Source organism: Mobula birostris, chromosome 2 (assembly GCF_030028105.1).
Source record: "Mobula birostris isolate sMobBir1 chromosome 2, sMobBir1.hap1, whole genome shotgun sequence".
Classification (NCBI taxonomy): Eukaryota; Metazoa; Chordata; class Chondrichthyes; order Myliobatiformes; family Myliobatidae; genus Mobula; species Mobula birostris.
In genome coordinates, this window is record NC_092371.1 from 112,928,524 (window position 1) to 112,953,983 (window position 25,460).

General features: G+C 44.9%; 1 protein-coding gene across 2 annotated transcripts in view; it reads right to left on the reverse strand.

Moving 5' to 3' along the window:
* The window catches only part of ddo (D-aspartate oxidase), a 70,603-nt gene extending 48,708 nt beyond the window's left edge, over window positions 1-21,895 (reverse strand). Inside the window, exons 1-2 of one of the 2 annotated variants that reach the window (XM_072246445.1) lie at window positions 21,460-21,895; window positions 5,818-5,992 (exon numbers count right to left, since the gene is read on the reverse strand). In XM_072246445.1, coding sequence (XP_072102546.1) covers window positions 5,818-5,992; window positions 21,460-21,615 — 331 coding nt within the window. In that variant the 5' untranslated portion in view covers window positions 21,616-21,895. Of the gene's footprint in view, window positions 1-5,817; window positions 5,993-21,459 lie in introns of those variants that run through there. The other variant, XM_072246455.1, reaches the window with a different exon arrangement.
* Window positions 21,896-25,460: the final 3,565 nt, after the last annotated feature.

Genomic DNA, 25,460 nt, shown 5'->3' on the forward strand with positions numbered 1-25,460 from the left:
GCTCTAGTACACTCTCAGCGACGTGTCTGCCTCCATTTTGTTACGAAGTTCTCACCACAGGACCTCATCCACTCAGAAGATGGTCGGTACAGATTTCCCCCGCCATCCGAAGGTAGAGCGTTCCTGTGAAACGGTTCGTAAGCCGGAATGTCGTGAAGCGAAGAAGCAATTACCATTTATTTATATGGAGAAAATTTGTGAGCTTTCACAGACCCAAAAATAACCTACCAAATCATTCCAAATAACACATAAAACCTAAATTAACAGTAACATATAGTAAAAGCAGGAATGATATGATAAATACACAGCCTATATAAAGTAGAAATACTTCTCTACAATCATTGCCGCACTGTTCTCCGTAGCGAAAATCTCACGCAAGCGCTCTCAGCAGAAACACTCTCTTGTCTCTCCAGTAACCTTTAAGCTATGAAGCTGCCAAATCATATCAAATAACACATAAAAATACACAGCCTATATAAAGTAGAAATAATGTATGTACAGTGTAGTATCACTTACGGGAATCAGGAAGACATTGAGCACACTGATGATGGTATGTTAGGCTGAGTCGTTGGAGGCTGGGGTGGTGCAGTGGCTCCCACCCCTTGGGCAGCGACCAATACCAATCCACGAAGAATGCAGCGGTAGCTGGGACGCACCCAACGCATCTTTAAGAAAAAAGCCGAAATAAACAAGCTAATTAATTAGGTGCTGCCCGGCATGTAAATGTCAGCCCAGATTAGAGGCGATTGCCGATTGCGTTGCCTCTGATCTGGGCCGACTTTTACGTGCCGGGCGGCACCTAATTAATTAGCTTGTTTATTTCGGCTTTTTTCTTAAAGATGTGCAGGGTGCGTCCCAGCTACCGCTGCATTCTCCACAGCAATGTATCGGTCCGTGGCCCAGGGGCTGGGGTGGTGAGACACTGGGGTGTCATCTTATCGTCGTCTCTTTCCATTAGGGCAGGCAGGTCATCTTCTATGTCTGCCTGCCTCGATGTTGAAGGTCGAGGTTCATCATCTGCTGTGGCTGATGTGGAAGGCTTGCTTGACTGCTTAGCCTCGCACATTTTTCTATCATATAGTTCTTTGTAAGCACTCAAACCATCTTGCAAATATGCCCTAAACCGACGTACCCTTTCAAAATAAAAGTCGTACTTTTCTGCAATCATCGTTGTCAATTGCAGCGAAAATCTCATGCAGTTGCTTCACGTTCAGTTCCTGGATGACTTCACTTTTGGTCCCTTCGCTACTGCATTCGGTTTCGATTGTTATCCTTTCCTCTTCCAACTGCATCAGCTCTTCATCTATCAGTTCTTGGTCATGGGATGCCAAAATCTCTTCAACATCATCTTCGTCAACTTCCACAAGCCAAACGCACTTTGTCCTTACATCGTTCACCACGATCAAAATGCTTAATTATGTCTAGTTTTATGCTAAGTGTAACACCCTTACGAGCTCCTTTAGGCTTTTCCGATTCCTTAGAACTCATCTTGCTAACGGCTGCTCACAGGCACATGTTTAAGCAATGCCGGTGAGAATGCAGTTCCGAATCCGGGGGACAGCGGCTGCTCAGGGCGCGTGCTGCTTTTTCCTAACAGTGAAAGCACCTTCTGCTAGCAAAAACAGATAACTAATGTAGGTCTTTTGTAACAGTGAGGTTTCGTAAAGCGAATGTTTGAAAAGTGGGGGATACCTGTATATGGAATGAGCTGCCAGAGGCAGATACATTAGCAATGTTTAAAAGGCATTTGGACAGGTACGTGGATAGGAATGGTTCAGAGGCATATAGGTAAATGGGAATCTTGGTCAGCACGGGCGATGGGCTGAATGGCCTGTTTCTGTACTCTATAACCTTAAAATGGAAAACCAGTTATATCGCGAACCAACGCAGACAGCAGAATTATCAGAAACATAATAAACAGCAAATTCTGATCATCTTGCCATCATGACAAAGCCTAGGCTTTTCGAAAATAGATATTCTTCATTAATGAATGTAAAACTAACCACTTTGTGTTGGAATACTATAGAAGTGGAAATGCAAGTTTCAAAAGGCAACAGTTTTCACTAGATTATGCAATGTCTTGGACTGGCTAAACTTACTTGCCAATGGCATCTGATTTTCATTTTAACATCTTATGACAGGGTGAAAGGCGAAAATGAATGCAAAGTTCATTGGGTACATGGTAGGTACAGTTAGATATAAACCAGCAAGGCAAATAAGACCAGAGAAATAAAGTTAAGGCTTAATGTTTGTAAACAGTCTATTCAGTAACGTTATTTGTGAATTATTCAATACAATAAAACCACGATTAATCTGGCATCCAAAGTTCAGAAGCCTTGCTAGCTTACTCGTCACTCATAAATGACAGCTGGGGGTCTGGAAGGTACACGAGATGTGTGGTGAGAGCTGAGGGTTCACAGTGTGCTGCGTAAGGGAGTTACGATTATGGGTCAGGTGTACAGCCAGAATCAGTGATGGGATCCAGAATGCTTGTGTCAGGAAAGTGGATAGGTTTGCCAAAGTCGGGGTCCAAAGAACTTGCATGTTTCCTAACTCCATTTAAACTTGCAGAGCTCCCTAGGAAATTGCATTATTGCATAACATGCAAAAAAAACAGAAAAGTGTGCTTGAGTGTTAATAAGAGTAATATCCAATAGTCTTAAAATCTACAGGTCTAGAACTAAAGTCAAGTTGCTGGATTATTACCTTGTATCTTTGCAACAACATCCTCCTTGCATTGCAGATGATTTCATTTAATTTAGGCACATTGACTGTCTATCCCAATTAACCCCAACCTAATCACAGGACAATTTACAATGACCAACTAGCCTACCTGATACGTCTTTGGACTTGTGGGAGGAAACTGGAGCACCAGAGGAAAAGCCACACATTGCACCGCGAGGACTCCCTACGGACCAGCACCGGAATTGAACTCCAAACTCTGAAACGCCCCAAGCTGTAACAGCGTCGCACTAACCACCATGCTACCGTGGTGGGTAGGTAGCAGAGAAATAGGTGTTGGAAGGGGAGAAATAGGATTGCTCTGAGAGCTGCACAGTCTTGATGGGCTGAATGGTCTCCTTCTAAGGTCACGAGAAAATGTAAGAACACGATCTTTGTCTTCTGTCATCAGCTCAGTTTCCCAGTTCTATCTCTTTCCTTGTCGGAAGTAGATCTGGTACACGAGGCTTACAGGAGCATGAGTCCTCTTTAAAACCACGGAACCTGGACAAGTTTCCCAGGCAGTTAATTACTCTGAAATGTGATTACTTGGGCTCTGCACTTCACTTGCCGTTGTAAATTTGTCCCTGGTGGCCAGAGACGCTGCTCACCCATGGGTGACGTGCAGCCACAAGGCACACTCTCCCGGGTGGCGCACTCCCAACACGCCAGCCCTTCCGAATGTCTCCTTTCAGAGCGGCCATGTTCTCTCATCATCTGATTTATATAGACTAACCCTCCCATGGCCTTGTCTGTTCCTCCCTTCCAATAATCTTCTGAGATCAATTCTGGCATCTTAAGCAATCTGACTTCCATTCCCACGCCTTCGGCTGTGGTGACCCAAAGTTCTGGGATTTCAGTCCCATGTCACCTTTGTTCCAATGCCTCTGAAACCCCCAATCAGGCTACCAGTCATGATAACAGACAGGCCATCATCGTGGTGCACAGACATGCTGGTTCTGTCTCACCCGGCCTGGAACACCAAGTGGTCAAGTGTCGTCCATTTTATCTGCAGAGGATCTTTTCCGCCATTGTCCTGGTAGCAGTGTATGTTCCATCCCTGGCCAGTGCCAGGCAGGCACTGGAGGAGCTGAGCACCGTGATCAGCAGTCACAAAACAGCACCCCCTGCTGCCACCCTTATCATTGCAGGCCAGCTTGAGGAAGTCTCCAAACAACTACCACCAGTGTATCACCTGTGCAACCAGAGGAGCCAACACACTTGACCACTGTTGCACCACCATCAAGAACGCTTACCGGGCTGTCCCACGGCGGCACTTTGCCAAGTCTGATCACACGGCTGTACTTCTGCTCCCAGCGTACAGGCAGAGACCAAGGACCGCAGCACAAGTGGTGAGGTGAAAGGTCAAGGAAGGCAGAACAGCACTTACAGAACTGCTTTGAGTTTGGTGGACTGGAAATATTCATGGATTCATCTTTGGATCTGAATGAATACACCACAGATGTCACCAACTTCATCAAGACCTGTATGGATGAGTGCGTGCTTCCGAGAACATACCCAACATACTCAAAACAAAAGCCGTGGATGAACCAGGAGATTCGGAATCTGCTGGGATTTAGATCTGTGGCATTCAATACTGGTAATCCAGAACTACAAGAAGTCCAGGTACAACCTATGGTAGGCTATCTTACGGGCAAAAATAAAATAACTCCAATTGAAGTTAGAGACGGAATTGATGCAAATGAGCTCTGACAGGGTTTGCAGGCCATTACTCCCTACAAGGCAAAACTTAACATCATGAACGGCTGTGATGATCCACTCTCAGATCAGCTCAATGCCTTTTATGCACATTTTGAAAGTTGAGAATAAAACTACACCTGTGCGAATCCCTGCAACCAACTGGCAGGAGCGTTCAATTACATTTTGTATCTCTCACTGCGGCAGTCAGAGGTTCCTATCTGCTTCAGATGGGTGACAATCATACCGGTGCCCAAGGAGAGAAGGGCAAGATGCCTTAATGACTATTGCCCAGTTGCCCTAGCGTCTACTTTGATGAAGTGTTTTGACAGGTTGGTCATGGCCAGAATCAACTCCTGCCTGAATCTGCTGCTATTTGCCCATCCCCACTATGGATCTACAGCAATCTCACTGGCTCTTCAATCAGCCTTGCCTCAAAATCAGTAAGACCGAGGAATTGATCGTGGCCTTCAAGAAGTGGAAATCAAAGGAACTCATTGAGGGATCAGAAGTGGAAAGGGTCAGCAGTTCCAAATTCCTGGATGTCAGCATCTCCGAGGATCTAACCTGCACCCAATATAACGATGCAATTAGAAAGAAGGCACAACAGCGGCTATATTTCTTTTGGAGCCTGAGGAGTTTTGGTATGTCACCGAAGACTCGCGAATTTCTACAGACGTACAGTGGAGAGCATTCTAACTGGTTGCATCACCGTCTGGAACGGAGGAGCCACTTCACGAGATTGGAAAAAGCTGCAGGAAGTTGCAAACTCAGTCAGCTCCATCATGGACACTGGCCTCCTCAGCATCGAGGACACCTCCAAAAAGTGATGCCTCAAAAAGATGATATCCACCATCTCCCAGTACATGCCCTCTTCTCATGCTACCATCAAGGAGGAGGTATGGGAGCTTGAAGACACACACTCAATGTTTCAGGAAAAGCTTTTTCCTTCCTCCACCATCAGATTTCTGAAAGGACAATGAATCCATGAACACGACCTCAATTTTTTTTGTTATTTTGCTGTCTTACTACACTACTTATTTAATTTTTAATATACATTTCCTATTGTAATTTTCAGTTTTCATTTTATGTATTGCACTCTACTACTGTCACAAAATAACAAATTTCATGACATATGCCAGTGATAATATACCTGATCCACCTTTCCTAATACTTGCTTAGATAGCCTAGTGTTAAATTTTATTCAGCAGCCCCCTTCTGCTCTGGAATTTTTTTTCTCTAGATGTTCAAGGTAGTACACGGATGTAATTTGTGGTTGCTGTTCCCTTATGCAACCACACAGTTTATTCAGTTCCTAAGAAATCTACCATTTCTTAATTCCCATCAATTACTTTGCACCAAAACCCAGCGGCTTGGAGTCATTCCTTGTGAACTCACCGGGAGAGAAGCGAGGGCTAAGGACTCCCGCAGCCAAATCGCTGGTTGTGTATGGAGAGAACTCCTCTGCAATCACAGTGACAGAGCAGTTAGGCACAGCCTTGGCAACACACAACGCAGTGGACAATCCGATTACACCGGCTCCAATCACAGCAACCTGGATGTTATCCATGACCTGGAGGGGGGAGAGGGAAAGCATACCACAGCATAAATATTCCCTGCAAGAATCAGAATTACAACAAGAATAAAAGCAATCCAATAATAAATTGCAAATCTGAAACATGAATTCATTCGTTCAACAATCTAATTGATCTGTGGCTCCAGTTACTGACTAGATTTTATTTAATGCCCTATTTAATAATTATCTATTTAATATTTTTTAGTTCTGGACCACCGGTCAAGGTATTGTTATTCCTTCAAAGTGCTTTTACTTTTATTATCAAAGTATATATAAATTATACACATTGAGATTTGTTTGCTTTGCAGCCACAAAGCAAGAAATCTGAAAGAACCCAATTAAAAAAAAAGACCCATACACAACGTGCAGAGAAAAATCACAAATCATGCAAGCAAAGGAAGTGAGCAACAGCATTCCGAAACAAATTGAGTCCTTAGATCCAAAACTCCAGAGCAGGCCCAAAGCCTTGGTCTCAGTTCATCATATCAGTGGGTCAAATCGCCACAAAGCACGCAGACACGAAGCACAGCAGCCAGGACAGTCTCACAGCCTCAGTGCCGCGGAGGGAGGATCGAACATAGCGGGAGAGCGAGCGAAATCAGCCCGACTTCACGGGCAGTCACTTAGCATCAAGGACAGCCTGCTTCCATTCTGTGCCTTCTGAAGCAATTGATAAAGCCAATATGGTCGCCGCAGACTCCCTCATAGTTGGGGCAAGTGCTAGGTGGAAAGGTTGCTTGTGAAGTGGTACATTCCTTTCATTACACAACAACCTCAATGCATGCTCCAAAATACACATAGCTATTAGCCCACTAACTTACTGTGCCCCTAATGTGGGGTGAAATTACTTCAAACAACAGCACCATTCACTTGATTATGGTGCATTTATGAAAGCACTGAATGACAGCAAACACACCAAACAAAAGCAGGTCATTGGAAAACTGTTTCAGCATCCTCAAGTTCTGCCACAGCCTTTCAGCCATCTCAGCTCATAGAACTGAACACTTCCAGCATTCGCATTAACCACCCTTTCAACCTGCCATGATACTTCTAAGGATGTGTGGACATCCATTCTGTTCCTCCACGTATTGCCTCACTGGGCACCTCAGTGCATTTCCTCAGTGCACTCACTCACTCACACTTCTCTTTTCCAGACTAAATCTCATTTGCTACTCTGCTGCCAAACTCTCCACATCTTTTTCTTTTAAATACACTTCTACCACTAATCTGTGTGCAACTGGAGCCTGTAATTTACACTTTCATCATGTGTGTTGGGGCCGACTGAGCAATCTGGCGCTTTCGCTATGTCCTAGGGAATTCGGCGAGGTTGAGAACAGAGGGTGCGGTGTAATGTCAGAGTGTGAACCCACGATTGGCTCCAATTCTCGACCGACCCGCCGAGCAAGATTAACAACAACGAGGACGAGAGCAGAAGGCAAGCAGGTGTTCAGCACAGTCTGAATCTTTGAATCTCCATCTTGCTGCGTTTGTCCAGTCTCCCTCTCACTTGCTGCTGCCAGAGGAAGGTGCAGGAGTCTTGGGGAAGGTGTAATCAGCACAGTTTTCAGTTTGGACTCGTACTTTCAGGACTCTGCAGTTCATGTTATGTGTTTCTGGTTACTCTTTTTTTTATTGCAATTTTGCGCGATTTTCTAGGGCGGGCTGACTGTGCAGTCAATGGAGGACACAGCACTAAACTGAACCGAACTAAACTGAACAATCCTGGACTGTTTCAAGGACTCTGTGGTTTGATGTTTAATATTCCATTGTGTTTTTCCCTTGTTTTTTTTTGCCATTTATGTGATTTGTTCTTTTTTTTGTGCAGTGGGTGTTTGATGTTTTCTTTGAAAGGGTTTCATGGCGTTTTGTGGCTGTCTGCAGGAAGATAAATCTCAGGATTGTATACTGCATCCAGACTTTGATAATAAATATACTTTGAACTTTGAGTCTCCCTGTCGTATAAAGCTTTTATCTTGTCATTGCTCTATCATGTCACTGTGCCTGCCGCACGAAACAACTGATCTATAATATGTAAGGGCCTGAGGACTGAGTTCCATGGAACTTCACTAGCAGTAATAAAAAGTGTCAACCATTTTCTCTTGCTTCCTGTCGCTGAGTCAACTTTGGATCCAATCTGCTACACCCCACCGGCTCCAATGGTCTTTATTTTATTTAAACAACCTGTCATGTTGGACCTCAAAAGTCTTTTTAAAATCCACACACACTACATCAAAAGTAGTGCTCTCATAGACTATTCTGCCTCTACAGGCACCATTAGTTTTGTACAAACATCACTTTCTATTCATAAACTGTTTACATCACTGTATACTGCATTCCTGTGCAGATTATTTTGGATTTCAACTCGGAGCAAACACGGTAGAAAGACATCCATCGCCATCCACTCTTTATTTGCCCTTGAAGCAGCAATATCTGTGAGCCTTAAGCTTCCTCAGTGTTGGTAAACATTTAGTAGGAACATTCTGAAGGAAGTATTATGTTTATCGTTATTGATATTAAGTCATCGCTGCACCACAAGTTCATTCTGGGCTACACAGTGTAGGTATGGAATGTCGCTTGTGTTTATTACCTTGGTTAACACTGATCATGAGAATCATCGATAGTATTAGTATATTCAGGCGCGCAACGATTCTGCCCGAGTTACGGTGAAAGGTTGACCATGTTGGATTTTTATTCCCTGCAGAGTAGGAGAATGAGGGATGACCGCAGAAGGTTATAAAAACATGAGGGGTCTTTCCCCCAGGATACATATACGAGCAAAGAGATTTAAAACTCCTTCCACTTCTCTCAGAAGAGAATGGCAAACCACTTCTGTAGAAACATTTGCCAGAACAACCACGGTGATGGAAAGACCACAACTGCCCATGTCATATGGAAAAGGAAAGGTATGTCACATCCGGAGTTTCTCCGGTTAGCGGATGATTTCCCTCCACGCCTCTCTGACGTAGTGGGGAACCACGTACGAGGAAAGTTACAGCAGTGGCATAGGACACAACAAAAAAACAAACAAACTTCTGTGTAACTTATTTACACAGAGAATAGTGAGTAGCTGGAATGCGCTGCCTGCGGAAGCAGTTGAGGTAGGTTCAATTGCAACCCTGAAGAGGGGTTTGGATAGGTGCACGGAGGAGAGAGGCTTGGAGGGTTATGGGCCAAACATGGGCAACTAGGATTAGGAGAGCAGGACTAGTCAGAAGGACCCATTTTCATGCTATATATTCTATGATACATTAATATTTCTAGTCTGTGTAACAACTTGCAAATGGCAAGATAGACGGACTGTCCAAGCAGGCTAAACTTGCTCCAGTGATAACAATCTTCACATAAATGACTCTGAATTGTCTTCCTTCATCCTGAATCACGACATTCCCCTGCAGAGCCCTTGACCGAGCCTTGTTGATTTCCCCCAACTTTGTTCTCACCCGTTCTCCCTCAGGCAGAACAAGAACAGGAGACAGAGGTTCCCTAGTACTTGCCATCAATGCCAACAGCCTGAGCATTCAACAGGTCATCTTTGGCAATTTCCACAAGCTCCAATAAGATTCCACTATTAGACCCTTCCCCTTTCAAAATTTCACAGGAATCACTCTGTTCATGGCTCTGTCATCTGCTCTTATCCCTCCCTATCAATATGTGGCATTTTCTATGCAATTACAAGAGATATCAAGTTTGTCCTTCTACCTCTTTTCTTCCCACAAACCAAGAACACAAACACTCCTTCCAGGCAAAACAGTAATGTACTTGTGCTCCTTCCAGCCCAGGATAATTCAGTGTTCACAAAATGGCCTCCTCTGCACTGAAGAAGACAAATGTAGACTGGGTGATCGTTCCCTGGAGCTCCTTCACGCAGACCGTAGAATGACCTAGGTGAACAACATTGGGCTGGTGCAGGATTAATGAAAATATTACTTGGTGGTTAGCACAGATTTGGTGAACCTGTTTCCCTGCTCACAAATCCTGTAAAATTTCTCCAAGGTAGGTGAGATAAAGTTAAGCTGCTAGGCCTATGTAATATGTTGCCAATATGGTTCTGGTATACAGCGACATGTCCAGCAGGCCAGAGCATGCACAGAGAAGGAAAGAAAGAAGGCAGACAGACAAAAATATGGTGGCTATATACATGAGAAAGTCTGCAGATGCTGGAAATCCAGAGCAACACGTGCAAAATGCTGGAGGAACTCAGCAGGTCAGGCAGCATCGATAGAAATGAATAAACAGTTGACACTTCGGGCTGAGACCCCTCTTCAGGGCTGGAAAGGAAGGGGGAAATGCCAGAATGAAAAGATGGGGGGAGGGAACGGAGACTAGCTAGAAGGTGATGGTGAAGCCAGGTGCGTAGGAAAGGTAAAGGGCTGGAGAGGAAGGAATCTGATAGGAGAGGAGAGTGGACCATAAGAGAAAGGGAAGGCAGAGGGGGCCCAGGGGTGGTGATAGGCAGGTGAGAAGGGGTAGGATGCCAGAGTGGGGAATACAAGAGGAGGGGGGAGGGAAGAATTTTTGTAGCGGGAAGAGAAATTGATATTCATGCCATCAGGTTGGAAGCTACCCAGACGGAATATAAGGAGTTGTTCCTCCAGACACAGGGTTGCCTCATCTTGGTTGTTATTCAGACTGAAAGATGGAGCATATCTAAAGTTACCGCAAATTCAATATCAAGTCTGGAAGGCTCGAGGTGATGTTTCTTGAGCTTGCATTGGATGTTGGTGTGGCAGTGCAGGAAATGACATAGTAAGATCAGATCAGGTCAACAGCAAGTTCAAGGTCATTCCTACGCTCTGCATGAAGGAGCTCCAGGGAACAATCACCCAGTCTACATTTGTCTTCTTCAGTGCAGAGGAGGCCAGGTTCTGTAATTCTGTGCAGGAGGCTATAATTTGACAACAGTAATTTTTCATATTCTTCCTCTACTTCCCAATTTTATTTCTTACATTTGTACTTTCTACTCTACACTTCCTAAACTTTGATGTTTGCTGCAGTGTTAGGCATTTGGTGACTGGTATAAGCTGGTGTTTTTTTTTAAGATATCTGATGATACTCTCCGAGCACCTTCTAATCCAAATGCTCTAGTTTTGTCAATCCAATCATTTTTCTTAGGGGGAACACATTTACTCTCAACTTGAAACTCCTTGAATCCTCTCATTACCCGGAGACTGATGTCCAAGGGTTTTCAACCTGAGATCCACGGACCCCTCAGTTAATGGGAGGAGTCCATGGCATGAAAAAGGTTGGGAACCCCTGGTCTAGGGCCACTGCCAACAGGAAGGGAAGGAAAGATGTCTGTGTTAACAAGCAACCCTGAGGTAACAGGAATAGAAAAAGATTACCCCTGTGACAGGCCTAGGAAACATTAGCAATCATATTGTCTTCATTGTTCAAAGCGGGGGAAGGAGTTAGAAGGGAAGCATTTGCTACATTAACAGATGAGAAGGCAGGATGAATAAACCTGATCTACATAAAAGGGAAGGCTGGCAGTTTAACAGGAAAGACCTTAAGACCATAAAATATAGGAGCAGAATGGTCTCTGAAGGTATTTATACAGCCAGCCCCAACAAGCATCAGCTGCCTCAATTAGAGCTCAACAAGAACAGAAATGGGATAGACAGGAAAACCTGGAGCAAGGGTCGATGGACCGGATCGTGAACCGGAATACGGACTTCACAAACCGGACCATGACAGCAGGTTGATTCTGTGGTTAAGAAAGCATACAGTGCATTGGCCTTCATCAATCGTAGGATTGAGTTTAGGAGCTGAGAGGTAATGAGAGGTAATAGGACCCTGGTCAGACCCCACTTGGAATACAGTACTCTGTTCTGGTCGCCTCACTATGGGAAGGAAGTGGAAACCATAGAAAGGGTGCAGAGGAGATTTATAAGGATGTTGCTTGGATTGGGGAGCATGCCTTATGACAATAGTTTGAGTGAACTCAGCTTTTTTTCCTTGGAGCAACGGAGGATGAGAGGTGACCTGATAGAGGTGTACAGTATAAGATGATGAGAGGCTTTGAACGTGTGGATAGACACTTTTTCCCAGGGCTGAATTGGCTAGCATGAGAGGGCACAGTTTTAAGGTGCTTGGAAGTAGGTACAGAGGAGATGTCAGTCTTCAGGCTTGAGGCTAGGCAGGAAGCTGAAGTCTTCAGGTTTGAGGCTAGGCAGGAGGCTAGAGTCTTCAGGCTTGAGGCCAGGCAGGAGGCTGAAGTCCAGGTTTGAGGCTAGGCAGGAGGCTGGAGTCTTCAGGCTTGAGGCTAGGCAGGAGGCTAGAGGCAAGGCTTGGCAGGAGGCAGGAGGCTACAGTCTTCAGGTTTGAGGCTAGGCAGGAGGATGGAGTCTTCAGGTTTGAGGCTAGGCAGGAGGCTGGAGTCTTCAGGCTTGAGGCTAGGCAGGAGGCTGGAGTCTTCAGGCTTGAGGCTAGGCAGGAGGCTGAAGTCCAGGTTTGAGGCTAGGCAGGAGGCTGGAGTCTTCAGGCTTGAGGCTAGGCAGGAGGCTGGAGTCTTCAGGCTTGAGGCTAGGCAGGAGGCTGGAGTCTTCAGGCTTGAGGCTAGGCAGGAGGCTGGAGTCTTCAGGCTTGAGGCTAGGCAAGCTCCTCCTGGGCAGGGCGCGGTACTCCTGGGCAGGGCACGGATCACCACCCGACGGAGGCATGGGACAGGAAGGGACAGAGCCAACCGCAGATAATGGCAAGACGGTCTGGGTTACCCGATGGAGGCAAGGGACAGGAAGGGACAGAACCAACTGCAGGTAATGGCAAGATGGTCTGGCTTACCTGCCGGAGGCAAGGGACAGGAAGGGAGCTAGGTATGGGGTGACTCCAGGACAAGACAGCAAGACAAGGCAAGGCTTCAGGCAATGCAAGGCAAGACAGAACTTCAGGCGAGGTGAGAGTTACCGGCAAGGCTTCAGGGGAGGAAACAGAAGGCAAAGGAAGGGATACAAGGAGTAAGGGCAAGAACAATCCAGCAGCCACGCCCTGGTCTCTGAAGGTATTTATACAGCCAGCCCCAATGAGCAACAGCTGCCTCAATTAGAGCTCAACAAGAACAGAAATGGGGTAGACAGGAAAACCTGGAGCAAGGCTCCATGGACCGGATCGTGAACCGGAATACGGACTTCACGGACCGGACCATGACAGCAGGTTGATTCTGTGGTTAAGAAAGCATACAGTGCATTGGCCTTCATCAATCGTAGGATTGAGTTTAGGAGCTGAGAGGTAATGTTGCAGCTATGTAGGACCCTGGTCAGACCCCACTTGGAATACTGTACTCTGTTCTGGTTGCCTCACTATGGGAAGAAAGTGGAAACCATAGAAAGGGTGCAGAGGAGATTTACAAGGATGTTGCCTGGATTGGGGAGCATGCCTTATGAGAATAGGATGAGTGAACTCAGCCCTTTTTCCTTGTAGCGACGGAGGATGAGAGGTGACTTGATAGAGGTGTACAAGATGATGAGAGGCTTTAAACGTGTGGATAGAGGCTTTTTCCCAGGGCTGAAATGGCTAGCGCGAGAAGACACAGTTTTAAGGTGCTTGGAAGCAGGTACAGAGGAGATGTCAGGAGTAAGTTTTTTACGCCGAGAATGGTGAGTGCGTGGAATGGGCGGTCGGTGACAGTGGTGGAGGCAGATATGACAGGATCTTTTAAGAGACTCCTGGATGGATACATGGAGATTAGAAAAATAGAGGGCTATGGGTAAGCCTAGGTAGTCCTAAGGTAAGGACATGTTTGGCACAGCTTTGTGGACCGCAAGGCCTGTATTGTGCTGTAGGTTTTCTATGTTTCTATATTTCTATGAACCAACTGGCACAACCCTAATCACTGGTTTAGCAACACAGTGATAACTTTGAATGAAAATTGACTTTTTTCTTGTTGCAATTGTGTTCTTTCTTGTTAAGACTAAATATACTGTGTGTGCATGCAGCTATATGATGCTACGTGCCTGTGATGCTGTCCATGCACCTGTGCACACACGTACTTGTGCAAATGTACTATGGGCATGTGGTCGATGCTTAGAGATCTCGTGCAGGATGTTAGGGATAAATTTGTCCCAGTGAGGAAGATAAAGAATGGTAGGGTGAAGGAACCATGGGTGACAAGTGAGGTGGAAAATCTAGTCAGGTGGAAGAAGGCAGCATACATGAGGTTTAGGAAGCAAGAATCAGATGGGTCTATTGAGGAATATAGGGAAGCAAGAAAGGAGCTTAAGAAGGGGCTGAGAAGAGCAAGAAGGGGACATGAGAAGGCCTTGGTGAGTAGGGTAAAGGAAAACCCCAAGGCATTCTTCAATTATGTGAAGAACAAAATGTTGACGGGGTGAAGGTAGGACTGATTAGAGATAAAGGTGGGAAGATGTGCCTGGAGGCAGTGGAAGTGAGCGAGATCCTTAATGAATTCTTCTCTTCGGTATTCACCAATGAGAGGGAACTTGATGATGGTGAGGACAACATGAGTGAGGTTAATGTTCTGGAGCATGTTGATATTAAGGGAGAGGAGGTGTTGGAGTTGTTAAGATACATTAGGACGGGTAAGTTCCCAGGGCCTGACGGAATATTCCTCAGGCTGCTCCAGGAGGCGAGGAAAGAGATTGCTCAGCCTCTGGCTAGGATCTTCATGTCCTCGTTGTCCACGGGAATGGTACCAGAGGATTGGAGGGAGGCGAATGTTGTCCCCTTGTTCAAAAAAGGTAGTAGGAATAGTCCGGGTAATTATAGACCAGTGAGCCTTACGTCTGTGGTGGGAAAGCTGTTGGAAAAGATTCTTAGAGATAGGATCCACGGACATTTAGAGAATCATGGTTTGATCAGGGACAGTTAGCATGGCTTTGTGAAGGGCAGATTGTGTCTAACAAGCCTGATAGAGTTCTTTGAGGAGGTGACCAGGCATATAGATGAGGGTAGTGTAGTGGATGTGATCTACATGGATTTTAGTAAGGCATTTGACAAGGTTCCACACGGTAGGCTTATTCAGAATGTCAGAAGGCTTGGGATCCAGGGAAGTTTGGCTAGATGGATTCAGAATTGGCTCACCTGCAGAAAGCAGAGGGTCGTGGTGGAGGGAGTACATTCGGATTGGAGGGATGTGACTAGTGGTGTCGCACAAGGATCAGTTCTGGGACCTCTACCTTTCGTGATTTTTATTAAAGACCTGGATGTGGGGGTAGAAGGGTGGGTTGGCAAGTTTGCAGACAACACAAAGGTTGGTGGCATTGTGGATAGTGTAGAGGATTGTCAAAGATTGCAGAGAGATATTGATAGGATGCAGAAGTGGGCTGAGAAGTGGCAGATGGAGTTCAACCCCGAGAAGTGTGAGGTGGTACACTTTGGAAGGACAAACTCCAAGGCAGAGTACAAAGTAAATGGCAGGATACTTGGTAGTGTGGAGGAGCAGAGGGATCTGGGGGTACATGATCCCTGAAAGTTGCCTCACAGGTGGATGGGGTAGTTAAGAAAGATTATGGGGTGTTAGCTTTCATAAGTCGAGGGATAGAGTTTAAGAGTCGCGATGTAATGATGCAGCTCTATAAAACTCTGGTTAGTCCACACTTGGAGTACTGTGTCCAGTTCTGGTCACCTCACTATAGGAAGAATGTGGAAGCATTGGAAAGGGTACAGAGGAGATTTACCAGGATGCTGCCTGGTTTAGAAAGTATGCATTATGATCAGAGATTAAGGGAGCTCAGGCTTTACTCTCTGGAGAGAAGGAGAATGAGGGGAGACATGATAGAGGTGTACAAGATATTAAGAGGAATAGATAGAGTGGATAGCCAGCGCTTCTTCCCCAGGCCACCACTGCTCAATACAAGAGGACATGGCTTTAAGGTAAGGGGTGGGAAGTTCAAGGGGGATATTAGAGAAAGGTTTTTTACTCAGAGAGCGGTTGGTGCGTGGAATGCACTGCCTGAGTCAGTGGTGGAGGCGGATACACTAGTGAAGTTTAAGAGACTACTAGACTACTATGGAGAAATTTAAGGTGGGGACTTATATGGGAGGCAGGGTTTGAGGGTCGGCACAACATTGTGGGCCGAAGGGCCTGTACTGTGCTGTACTATTCTGTATTCTATGGTCTATGTTCTAATTAGGATATATCCTCCTTTGCAATTCATTTCCCTCTCAATCCTAATCTCCTACTTTCTCCCCGTGAACTTTCATGCCCTGACTATTCAAGGACCTGTGCACCTTGTTACGTACCCCGTAACTGGGTTGCCAAACCAGCAGAAATGGACCACTAGTTGGAGTCTGGTTTAACAGAAACTAATAAAGTTTTATGAAAGAAATAAGTAACACAGTACTCTAATCGTAAGGATATAAATGCCACAGGTTAGCAATGATAAAACACACATGTACACAGAACTAGGATAATAGGAATCAATCAAGCTCTATCTCAGTCTAGGGGTAAAATGATCAGTTCAGCTTAGTACAGTTCGCAGTAATCGCTGTTGTGCTGTTGGAGAGAGAGAAAGAGAGAGAGAGAGAGAGAAATGCAAATTTTGATTCAAGCAGACCTTTGATGTTCTTCGCAGTTGGCTTTCGGGTGGACCCTTTTATGTCTTCTATCCCACTGTGGTCACCAACTGTGACCCCTCCGTTCCGGATACGACCATTCTTCCGCAGTGAACCCGGCACCCAGGCAAGGGCGGACACACACACCAAGTTCCCGCCGATCGTACCTTTTCACCCTGTCATTCTATGGTCGATTCCCTCGAACCAAACCTCCAAACTCCCACCAACTTGTGGGGGCACACTGCTCTTCCAGGGTCTCGTTATCTTGTGATCTTGTGGGGTGTGTCGTGCCTTAGCAAACCTGTTCTTTTTATCCCCCTGCTGGGGTATCACCTGTCCATCAAACTTCAAACAGTTCAGCTTCAAAGCAACCGGTCTGTCAATACTCTGAATTGTGTCTCTTTTTGTTATCTCTCTCCTCTCTCATTAACATTTTGAACATTTCTCCATTTGTCTCCCTTATCTCTCTCATCAGCATCAATCTTCTGATAACTTGGTTTTTTGTCACAACCTTAAGTACACCTAACGACTTGGCCTCCACTGCTACCTCTAGCAATGAATTCCACAGATTCACTACTCAATGGCTAAAGAAATTCCTCATCTCCGTTCTAAAGGGACATCCCTCTATTCTGAAGTTGTACCCACTAGTCCTAGACTCTCCCACATCCTCTCCACGTCCAATCTATCTAGGCCTTTCAACATTTGATAGGTTTCAATGAGACTCCACCACCCCACCCCCCCACCCCCAATTCTTTTAAATTCCAGTGAGTAAGGGCAAAACCATCAGGGTAACTGGGAGAACTGGGTGATAAGAGATTTACATTCACATTATTCCTATATTAAACAAAGACAGATGGATTGGCTGATATTCACTTGGCCCATTTCTGACACCTCCCTTACCTTTTGCGATCCCACTACCTCCATCTCCGGAGGCAAACTGTTGACCGACATCTTTTATAAACCTACTGATTCCTACGGTTATCATGACTAGACCTCTTCCCGTCCTGTCTCCTGTAAAAATGCAATTACTTTTTCTCAGTTCCTTCATTTCCATGCATCAGTTCTCAGGATGTGGCTGTCCTTACCAGGACATCAGAAATGTCCCCTTTCTACAAAGAAAAGGGTTTCCCTTCCTCCACCACATCTTAGTACTACCTCACTTTAAAAAAAAATATACAGTATTTCTGTTTTTCCACTTTTTAAAATCTATTCAACATACATAATTGATTTACTTATTTATTACTATTTTTTGTTTTATTTATTATTATTTTTCTCTCTGCTAGATTATGTATTGCATTGAACTGCTGCTGCCAAGTTAACAAATTTCAGGTCACATGCTGGTGATAATAAAGCTGGTTCTGATTCCATTTCCCGCACATCCACACTCACCCCATCTTCCTGCTGCCTTAACAGTGATAGTTCCTCTTGTCCTCCACTACCACCCCATGAGCCTCTACATCCAACACATCACCCTCCACAAGCTCCACCGTCTCCAAAGGGATCTGACCAAACACGTCTTTACTTCCTCCACTCTCGCTCCCTCTGTCCTTATCCATTCATCCCTCCCCACTAATCTCACTCCTGATAATTATCCCTGTTACCAGCCTAAGTGAATTGAATTGACTTCATTGTTTACATCCTTCATATACACGAGGACTAAAAATCTTTGTCACATCTCAGCCTAAATGTACAATGTACAAACGTGTACAATAAATAGTATGTACAACTGGATAGTCAATATAACATAGAAATACAGTTGTATCAGCATGAATTAATCAGTCTGATGGTCTGGTGGAAGAAGCTGTCCCGGAGCCTGTTGGTCCTGGCTTTTATGCTGCGGCACCATTTCCAGGATGGTAGCAGCTGGAACGGTTTGTGGTTGGGGTGATTTAGGCCCTCAATGATCATTTGAGCCTTTTTTCCACACCAGTCTTTGTAATGTCCTGAATAGTGGGAAGTTCCCATCTACGGATGCGCTGGGCTGTCCGCACCACTCTCTGCAGAGTCCTGCGATTGAGAGAAGTACAGTTCCCATACCAGGCAGTGATGCAGCCAGTCAATTGTGCCCCTATAAAAAGTTCTTAGGATTTGGGGACCCATACCAAACTTCTTCAACTGTCTGAGCTGAAAGAGGCACTGTTGTGCCTTTTACACTACACAGCCAGTATGTACAGACCACATGAGATCCTCGGTGATGTTTATGCTGAGGAATTTAAAGCTGTTCACCCTCTCAACCCCAGATCCATTGATGTCAATAGGGGTTAGCCTGTCTCCATTCCTCCTGTAGTCCACAACTAGCTCCTTTGTTTTTGCAAAGTTGAGGGAAAGGTTGTTTTCTTGACACCACTGTATCAGGGTGATGACTTCCTCTCTGTAGGCTGCCTCATTATTATTTGAGATTAGGCTAATCAGTGTAGTGTCATCAGCAAATTTAATTAGCAGATTGGAGCTGTGGGTGGTGACACAGTCATGGGTATACAGAGAGTAAAGGAAGAGCTTAGTACACCTATACCCGCCGGTTCACACCCTCCTTCAGCTCCATTCAGGGCCCCAAACAGTCCTTACATGCGAGGCAACACTTCACCTGCGAATCTGCTGGCGTTATATATTGTGTCCGGTGCTCCCAGTGCAGCCTCCTCTGCATTGGTGAGACCACGAAGGCTTGTCTTAAATTGGGGGACAGCTTCATTGAGCACCTCCACTCCATCCTCCAAAAACAGAACTTCCCGGTGGCCAAACAGTTTAATTCCAATTCGCTTTCCCATTCCAACATGTCAGTCCATGGCCTCCTCTTGTGCCAAGATGAGGCCACCCTCAGGGTGCCAGAGCAACACCTTGTATCCCATCTGGGTACCCTCCAACCTGATGGCATGAATATAAATTTCACCTCGCCAGTAAAAAAAAATCCCCCCTCCCCTCTTCTTCTATTCCCCACTCCGGACTCTGAACTCTTCTCACCTGCCTATTACTTTACCCCCCCCCCCCATCCTCTTCTCATTCCCTTTTTCCTATGGTCCACACTCCTCTCCTATCAGATTCTTTCTCCTCCAGCTCTTTATCTTCTCTGCCCACCTGGCTTCACCCATCACCTTCCAGCTATCCTCCTTCCCCTCCCCCCACCATTTTATTCTGTCACCTTCCTTTCCCCTCCTGAAGAAGGGTCTCAGCCCAATACGTCGACTGTTTATTCACTTCCACAGATGCTGCCTGACCTGCTGAGTTCTTCCAGCATTTTGAATGTGTTACTATACAGTAGTTAGACCATGAACTTCGCAATTGGCATAACAATAATCTGCTTGGTCTTATCTTTGCACCAGATCTGCAACCTATATATTGTTTGAGACAGAGCTAAGTTGGGAAGGAAAAAAAAATCGGCAAGATAACATTAATATTGAATGAGAAGCACGCAAACTCAATTGATAACAGATACTGCAAGTCGCACGAACAGTCAAAATTTAACACGGCAGGAACAAGACACTGAAAGCCGTTTTTAAAAACCGCATTAAGCACAGCTTTGTAAAGCGTCCGCTGCAAGAATGGAAAACCGACCAAAATGTTAACTGAAATTCCTATCCCGGGATAATGTGTCAGAGCTGAACTTCCCAAATAGCCTGTAAAAACTGCAAAGAAAATACTGATGCATTTTTGCCTGGACCCGTACTGTTCGACAAAGTCGCAAAAGACACTAGCCATCGCATAAATAACAGGGCGATTCCAGCGCGGCTTACTCTGTCCTTATCAGACCCATGCAGACATGTATGTTTGTAGAAACATTTCGTAAGTTTTCGATAGCTGATAAGTTTTTTTCTAAAAAGTTCCTCTATTAAAACGTCTGCTGTGACGTCAAATATTTCTATCAGTCATTCAGGACAGAAGACGGCTCAATTAAAAGGGAAAGATTACGTTAATTAAATTCCCTCATTTGCAATTTTAAATTACAATTAAGTGAGAGAGAAGCAGGTACAGTTAAGGGTTGAAGTGTTGCAGAGGAATCCTTGCAAAAGTTGGAGGATAACCTGAACAGTCAATGTAACACGTTCTGTCTAAAACTATCTAGTTTTTGAGATATGTGTTCTATAAAGGTAAAAGGCAACTTCAAATTAGATTGGCCACCGGTGGGCCAATTATAGTTTCTAGCTATCATTTGGTGTTAACTTGTGCAAGGTACACGGAGATGCTATTAAAATACGATAGTTTGCAAAACAAAATATAACACCTTCCCTTCGGTAATTTTATATGACATGACATCTTTGGTAATGCTTGTCTTTATAAACACTAGAGATTCCGCAGCACAACACAAGACATTAGACAAAATGCTGGTGGAACTCAGCAGGTCTGGCAGCGTCTATGGAAAAGAGTAAACTGTCGACGTTTCGGGCCGAGACCCTTCTTCGGGACAGGAAAGGAAGAGGGAAGATGCCAGAGTTGGGGGGAGGGAGAAGGGGAACCCTTCATCAGAATTGAACTGAGATCCTCCGGAGGGGTGTGTGTGTGTGTGCGCGCGTGTCTTGTATTTGTATAATATTGTTTGTGGCAACGTGGCCAGGTTTTAATAAACTGTTTAAAAGAAAATAAAGTATTCTGGGGTTTTTCTGCTCTGATCAACGTTTCCTTATCTGGACTAGTTCGCAACTTTAAAAGAAAAGCTATAGGAGAAACCACATACTCAACAACGATGCAAAGTTCACGAGGGACTTCGCTACCCGAGAGGAAAAGCACCTTGAACACCTGATGTCTCAAACCTCGCCATCTCTGAGAAGACCCCAACACGCGGGTTACAAATAAGCCTTTATGAACACGCAGAGATGTTTGACAATACAGTAATTGTTAATCAAATTAAGGAAGCGATGTGAGACATTGATAATGTAAACAGTGGAGTTCGGAGAAGTTCCTCTAATGCGTTAATTTCTGATTGCACACTCTTCTCAGTATCCCGCCAACCAGGAGAGACAAACCTCTGCACCGTAGAGTCGAAGCTTCCACAGACGTCCCTCTCTTCGCGGACGAATGAATCCCTGCTCCCGCAGAAGTTTCCGGGTTCCGGTGTTCCTCTCGCTGACCTTCCGCCCACGGCAGTTTATTACTTTGCTCAGTGTCGCATACGCATTCATGAACCGTGGAGCCGAAATGGTCCCGTCCTGGCCCGGCCCAGCGCCAGGAACCTGGAGCCGAAATAATCCGATCTCGGCCCAGCGCCAAGCTGTCCCGCTGTGCCCCAGAGTACTCCCCAGCTCATCCCATTTATAGTTCCTGGAGGTCTGGCACGGGTGTGCGGCTATGTCATGTGCCTTTGACTGTCGCCGCAGTCCTCTTGCACTTACAGGCAACGTATACAGGTCCTTCGGCCTATCTAGTGTGTGCTGACCTATTTACACTACACCCATTTTATTCTCCCCACACTCCCATCAACTTCCCTCCAGTGTTCTCCACCCACCTATGTTGTTTGAATTGAATTGGATTTAAATTGACGTCATTACTTACATCCTTCATATACACGACGAGTAAAAACTCTTTACGTTACGTCTCCGTCTAAACGTGCAATTTATAATAAATAGTATGTACAACGCGATAGTCAATATAACATGGAAATACAGTTGTATCAGCATGAGTTAATCCGTCTGATGGCCTGGTGGAAGAAGCTGTCCCAGAGCCTGTTGGTCCTGGCTTTTATGCTGCGGCACCATTTCCAGGATGGTAGCAGCTGGAACAGTTTGTGGTTGGGGTGACTTGGGTCCCCAATGATCCTTCGGGCCCTTTTTACACACTTGTCCTTGTAAAATGCCCTGAATCATGGAAAGTTCACATCTACAGATACGCCGGGCTGTCCGCACCACTCTCTGCAGAGTTCTCATACCAGGCAGTGATGCAGCCAGTCAGGATGCTCTCAATTGCGCCCCTGTAGATTAGTCAGGGAGAAGGCAGGAGATTGAGGCTGATAGGGAAAATGGATCAGCCATGATAAAATGGCAGAGCAGACTCGATGTGCCAAATGGACTAATTCTACTCCTATATCTTGTAATAATAATAAATTTTTAAAAAGTAGAAATGGCTACATTAGGAAGATAGACATATTCAATTGCACAAGAGATAACTGGATATTGTATACTGAGTGAATTGAGCAGTATTTTGAAGCTAAAGAAAGATGAGAGCCAGTTCTGCTGAGTGCAATGAGTGGAAAGGCATACAGTTTGCTTAGAAGTTTGACTACTGTACTCCAAGCAATCCAACCGAAATGAGCTTTGTTGGTATCATGCAAGTAATACAGACACATTGAGAGCTGGAACCATTGTTGATGGCAGAGCACTTTAGCTTCCATAAGCAGAATCAAAAAGAAGGGGAGTCCATTCTAGTGCACGTGTCTGAATTGAACAAGTTGTCTGAGCATTGTCAGTTCAGTAATGATGCACTGAGATATCGTTTAGTTTATGGAATCTTACAAGAAAGCATTCAAAATGGCTCCTAACGGAAGCACAACTCACATTTAAAAGAACAGTTGAGATAGCTGTATCAGTGGAAAAGGCAGACAGAGATGAAAGTGAGATGCAGTCAGGAATGAAAGTGAGCGTGAACAAAACTACAACATGTAATCAGAAACCAGCCTGGTTGAAGAAATTGTGTTACCATCATGGCAGGGGCTCATGTACCAGACCACTGCAGGTTTAAAGGTGAAACTTTCAGAAAATGCAACAAAGTAGGATACATATATAGAGCATGTCAGGCAGAGAAAAATTAATGGACTGCACAGGGAAGAGAAAAAGATAAAAAGTCAAGTTGTAGTTTCAAAAAGAGCACTAATTGGCATGCTACTGATGAAAAATCTGATAATGATAAGAGTGACACAAGACTGAGTAACCTTGAGATCTATGATGTGAAAACTAGCAAGAGACAATCAATACGTAGGAGCGTTTACCAAAAGTGAATGGCAAATTAATTTAAATGGAATTAGATACTGGTTCAGCTATTTTAGCCATTCCACAAAATGTGTTTGAAAGGCATTTCAAAAGATACTGAACTGTAGCCTACAGAAATCCAACTGAGAACTTATAGTGAAGAAACGATAACTCCTGTGGGTGGGAATGACATTCATAACAGTGAAATACAACAACCAACAAGCCACATTGGACTTGTATGTGGTAAAAAACAGGTGGGCCACTAATGTGGGGCCGTGATTTGCAGAGACAACTACAACTTGATTGGAGATCCATCCATGCAAATATCACATCCCCTGGAGTAGAGTCAACTGAAAGTGACTTAAGAAAGACTGGGTGAAACCACAGAAGTGTCCAAGGATGGCACTGAAAAACTCAAACGTATTAAGGGTCTTATAAGAATCAGTCCAAGTAATAATGATCAGTGAGGCACAGAGAATCTGTATTTACCAACAAGGAACCTTTATTGCCTCAACTAAAAGCATGTGGGTTCACAAACCAGCTACCTCTGGGCACCGCACTAGAATCTCTGGCCCTCCATGATCAGTGAATGAAGAGAAAAGGTATTACTCGGGAAAGTTGTCTATGCTGGCCAGGCATTCCTCGTAGTCCTGATCTCCACGTGTCTGTGGGGTCCTCCTTATCTGCAATGGTTGGTCTCTGATTGTTGGAGAGTTATCGCCCCTACGTATTTGGAGCTGCTGACTCTTCTCATGTTCCCTGTCAGTTGAACTGGTGGATCGCCATTCTATTGGCTCAAGGCCACCTGACCTAGCTGGATCACCTTCTTACTGGTTCTTGTCCAGGGTTACAACCAACATTTATCTGCATTCCCTGCCCTTGAGTCATCAAATCAAGTACAGTCTATTTGTAAACTGTAGTTTCTTCTAGCCAACAAGGATAACATAGAGTTAAATGAAAATGCCACACCCAAGTTCTGCAAAGCCCATTCAGTTCCTTATACTGTACCATCTTTGATAAGGTGGTCAGTGAGCTGGACCACATGGAGGTGGAAGGAACTTCTTCCAAGGTTTAATGGAGCCCATGGGTAACACTAGTGGTCTCACTAGTTAAGAAGAGTAGGTCTGTGAGGTTCTGTGGTGATTATAAGGTCACCATCAACCCAGTACTGAAAGTAGATCAATACACTCTGCCCAGCATAGAGGGTAGCTTTGCAAACTTTTATGAAGGGAAACTCTTCAGCAGAGTGGACTTACAGATGGAAGTGGAAGAAGAGTCCAAAGTGCTTCTCACCATAAACATTCACAAAGGGCTTTATTGCTATAATAGGTTTATTTTTTGGAGCAGAATCTGCACCTGCCCTCTGGCAGAAAGCTATAGACCAGGTACTGCAAGGTTGCTCAGATGCTCAGTTACCATTGTTACCTATGAGGATGACAAAGACCATCTCCAAAATCTCAAGACGGTGTTAAAAAGATTAAAGTCTTGTGGCCTTAGAGCACGATGCAATAATTGTGAATTCTGTAAACCAAGCATCACTTGCTGGGGTCACACCATTGATGCACAAGGATTACACAAGCGTGCAGAGAAAATTCAAGCAGTGGTGGATGCCCCAAGGCCAAAGGACATGTCACAGTTGCAGTCCTTTTTAGGACTTGTCCCGCTAAATTTGGCTACTGTACTCTACCCCTTGAACTAATTTCTACAGATCGGGAAGAAATAGCAATGGACAAAGCAGTGTGGGGTGGTTTTCAAAAAGGGAAAGGAAATGGTGATGTCAGAGACTGTACTCACACATTATGATCCACATCATCCAGTGAAGCTTGCCTGTGATGCCTCACCTTATGGTAATGGTGCAGTCATGTCACATGTTGTGCATGATGAAAGTGAATGGTCCATAGCCTTTGCAGACACTGGCTTACAGATGCAGAGAAAAAAATACACACAGAATGGTAAAGAGGCCTTAAGTCTGATTTGGGGTGTAGAACATTTCAACCAGTACTTGTCTGGGAGAGAGTTTACCCTCATTACTGATCATCAATCACTAGTGTCCATTTTTAATCCAC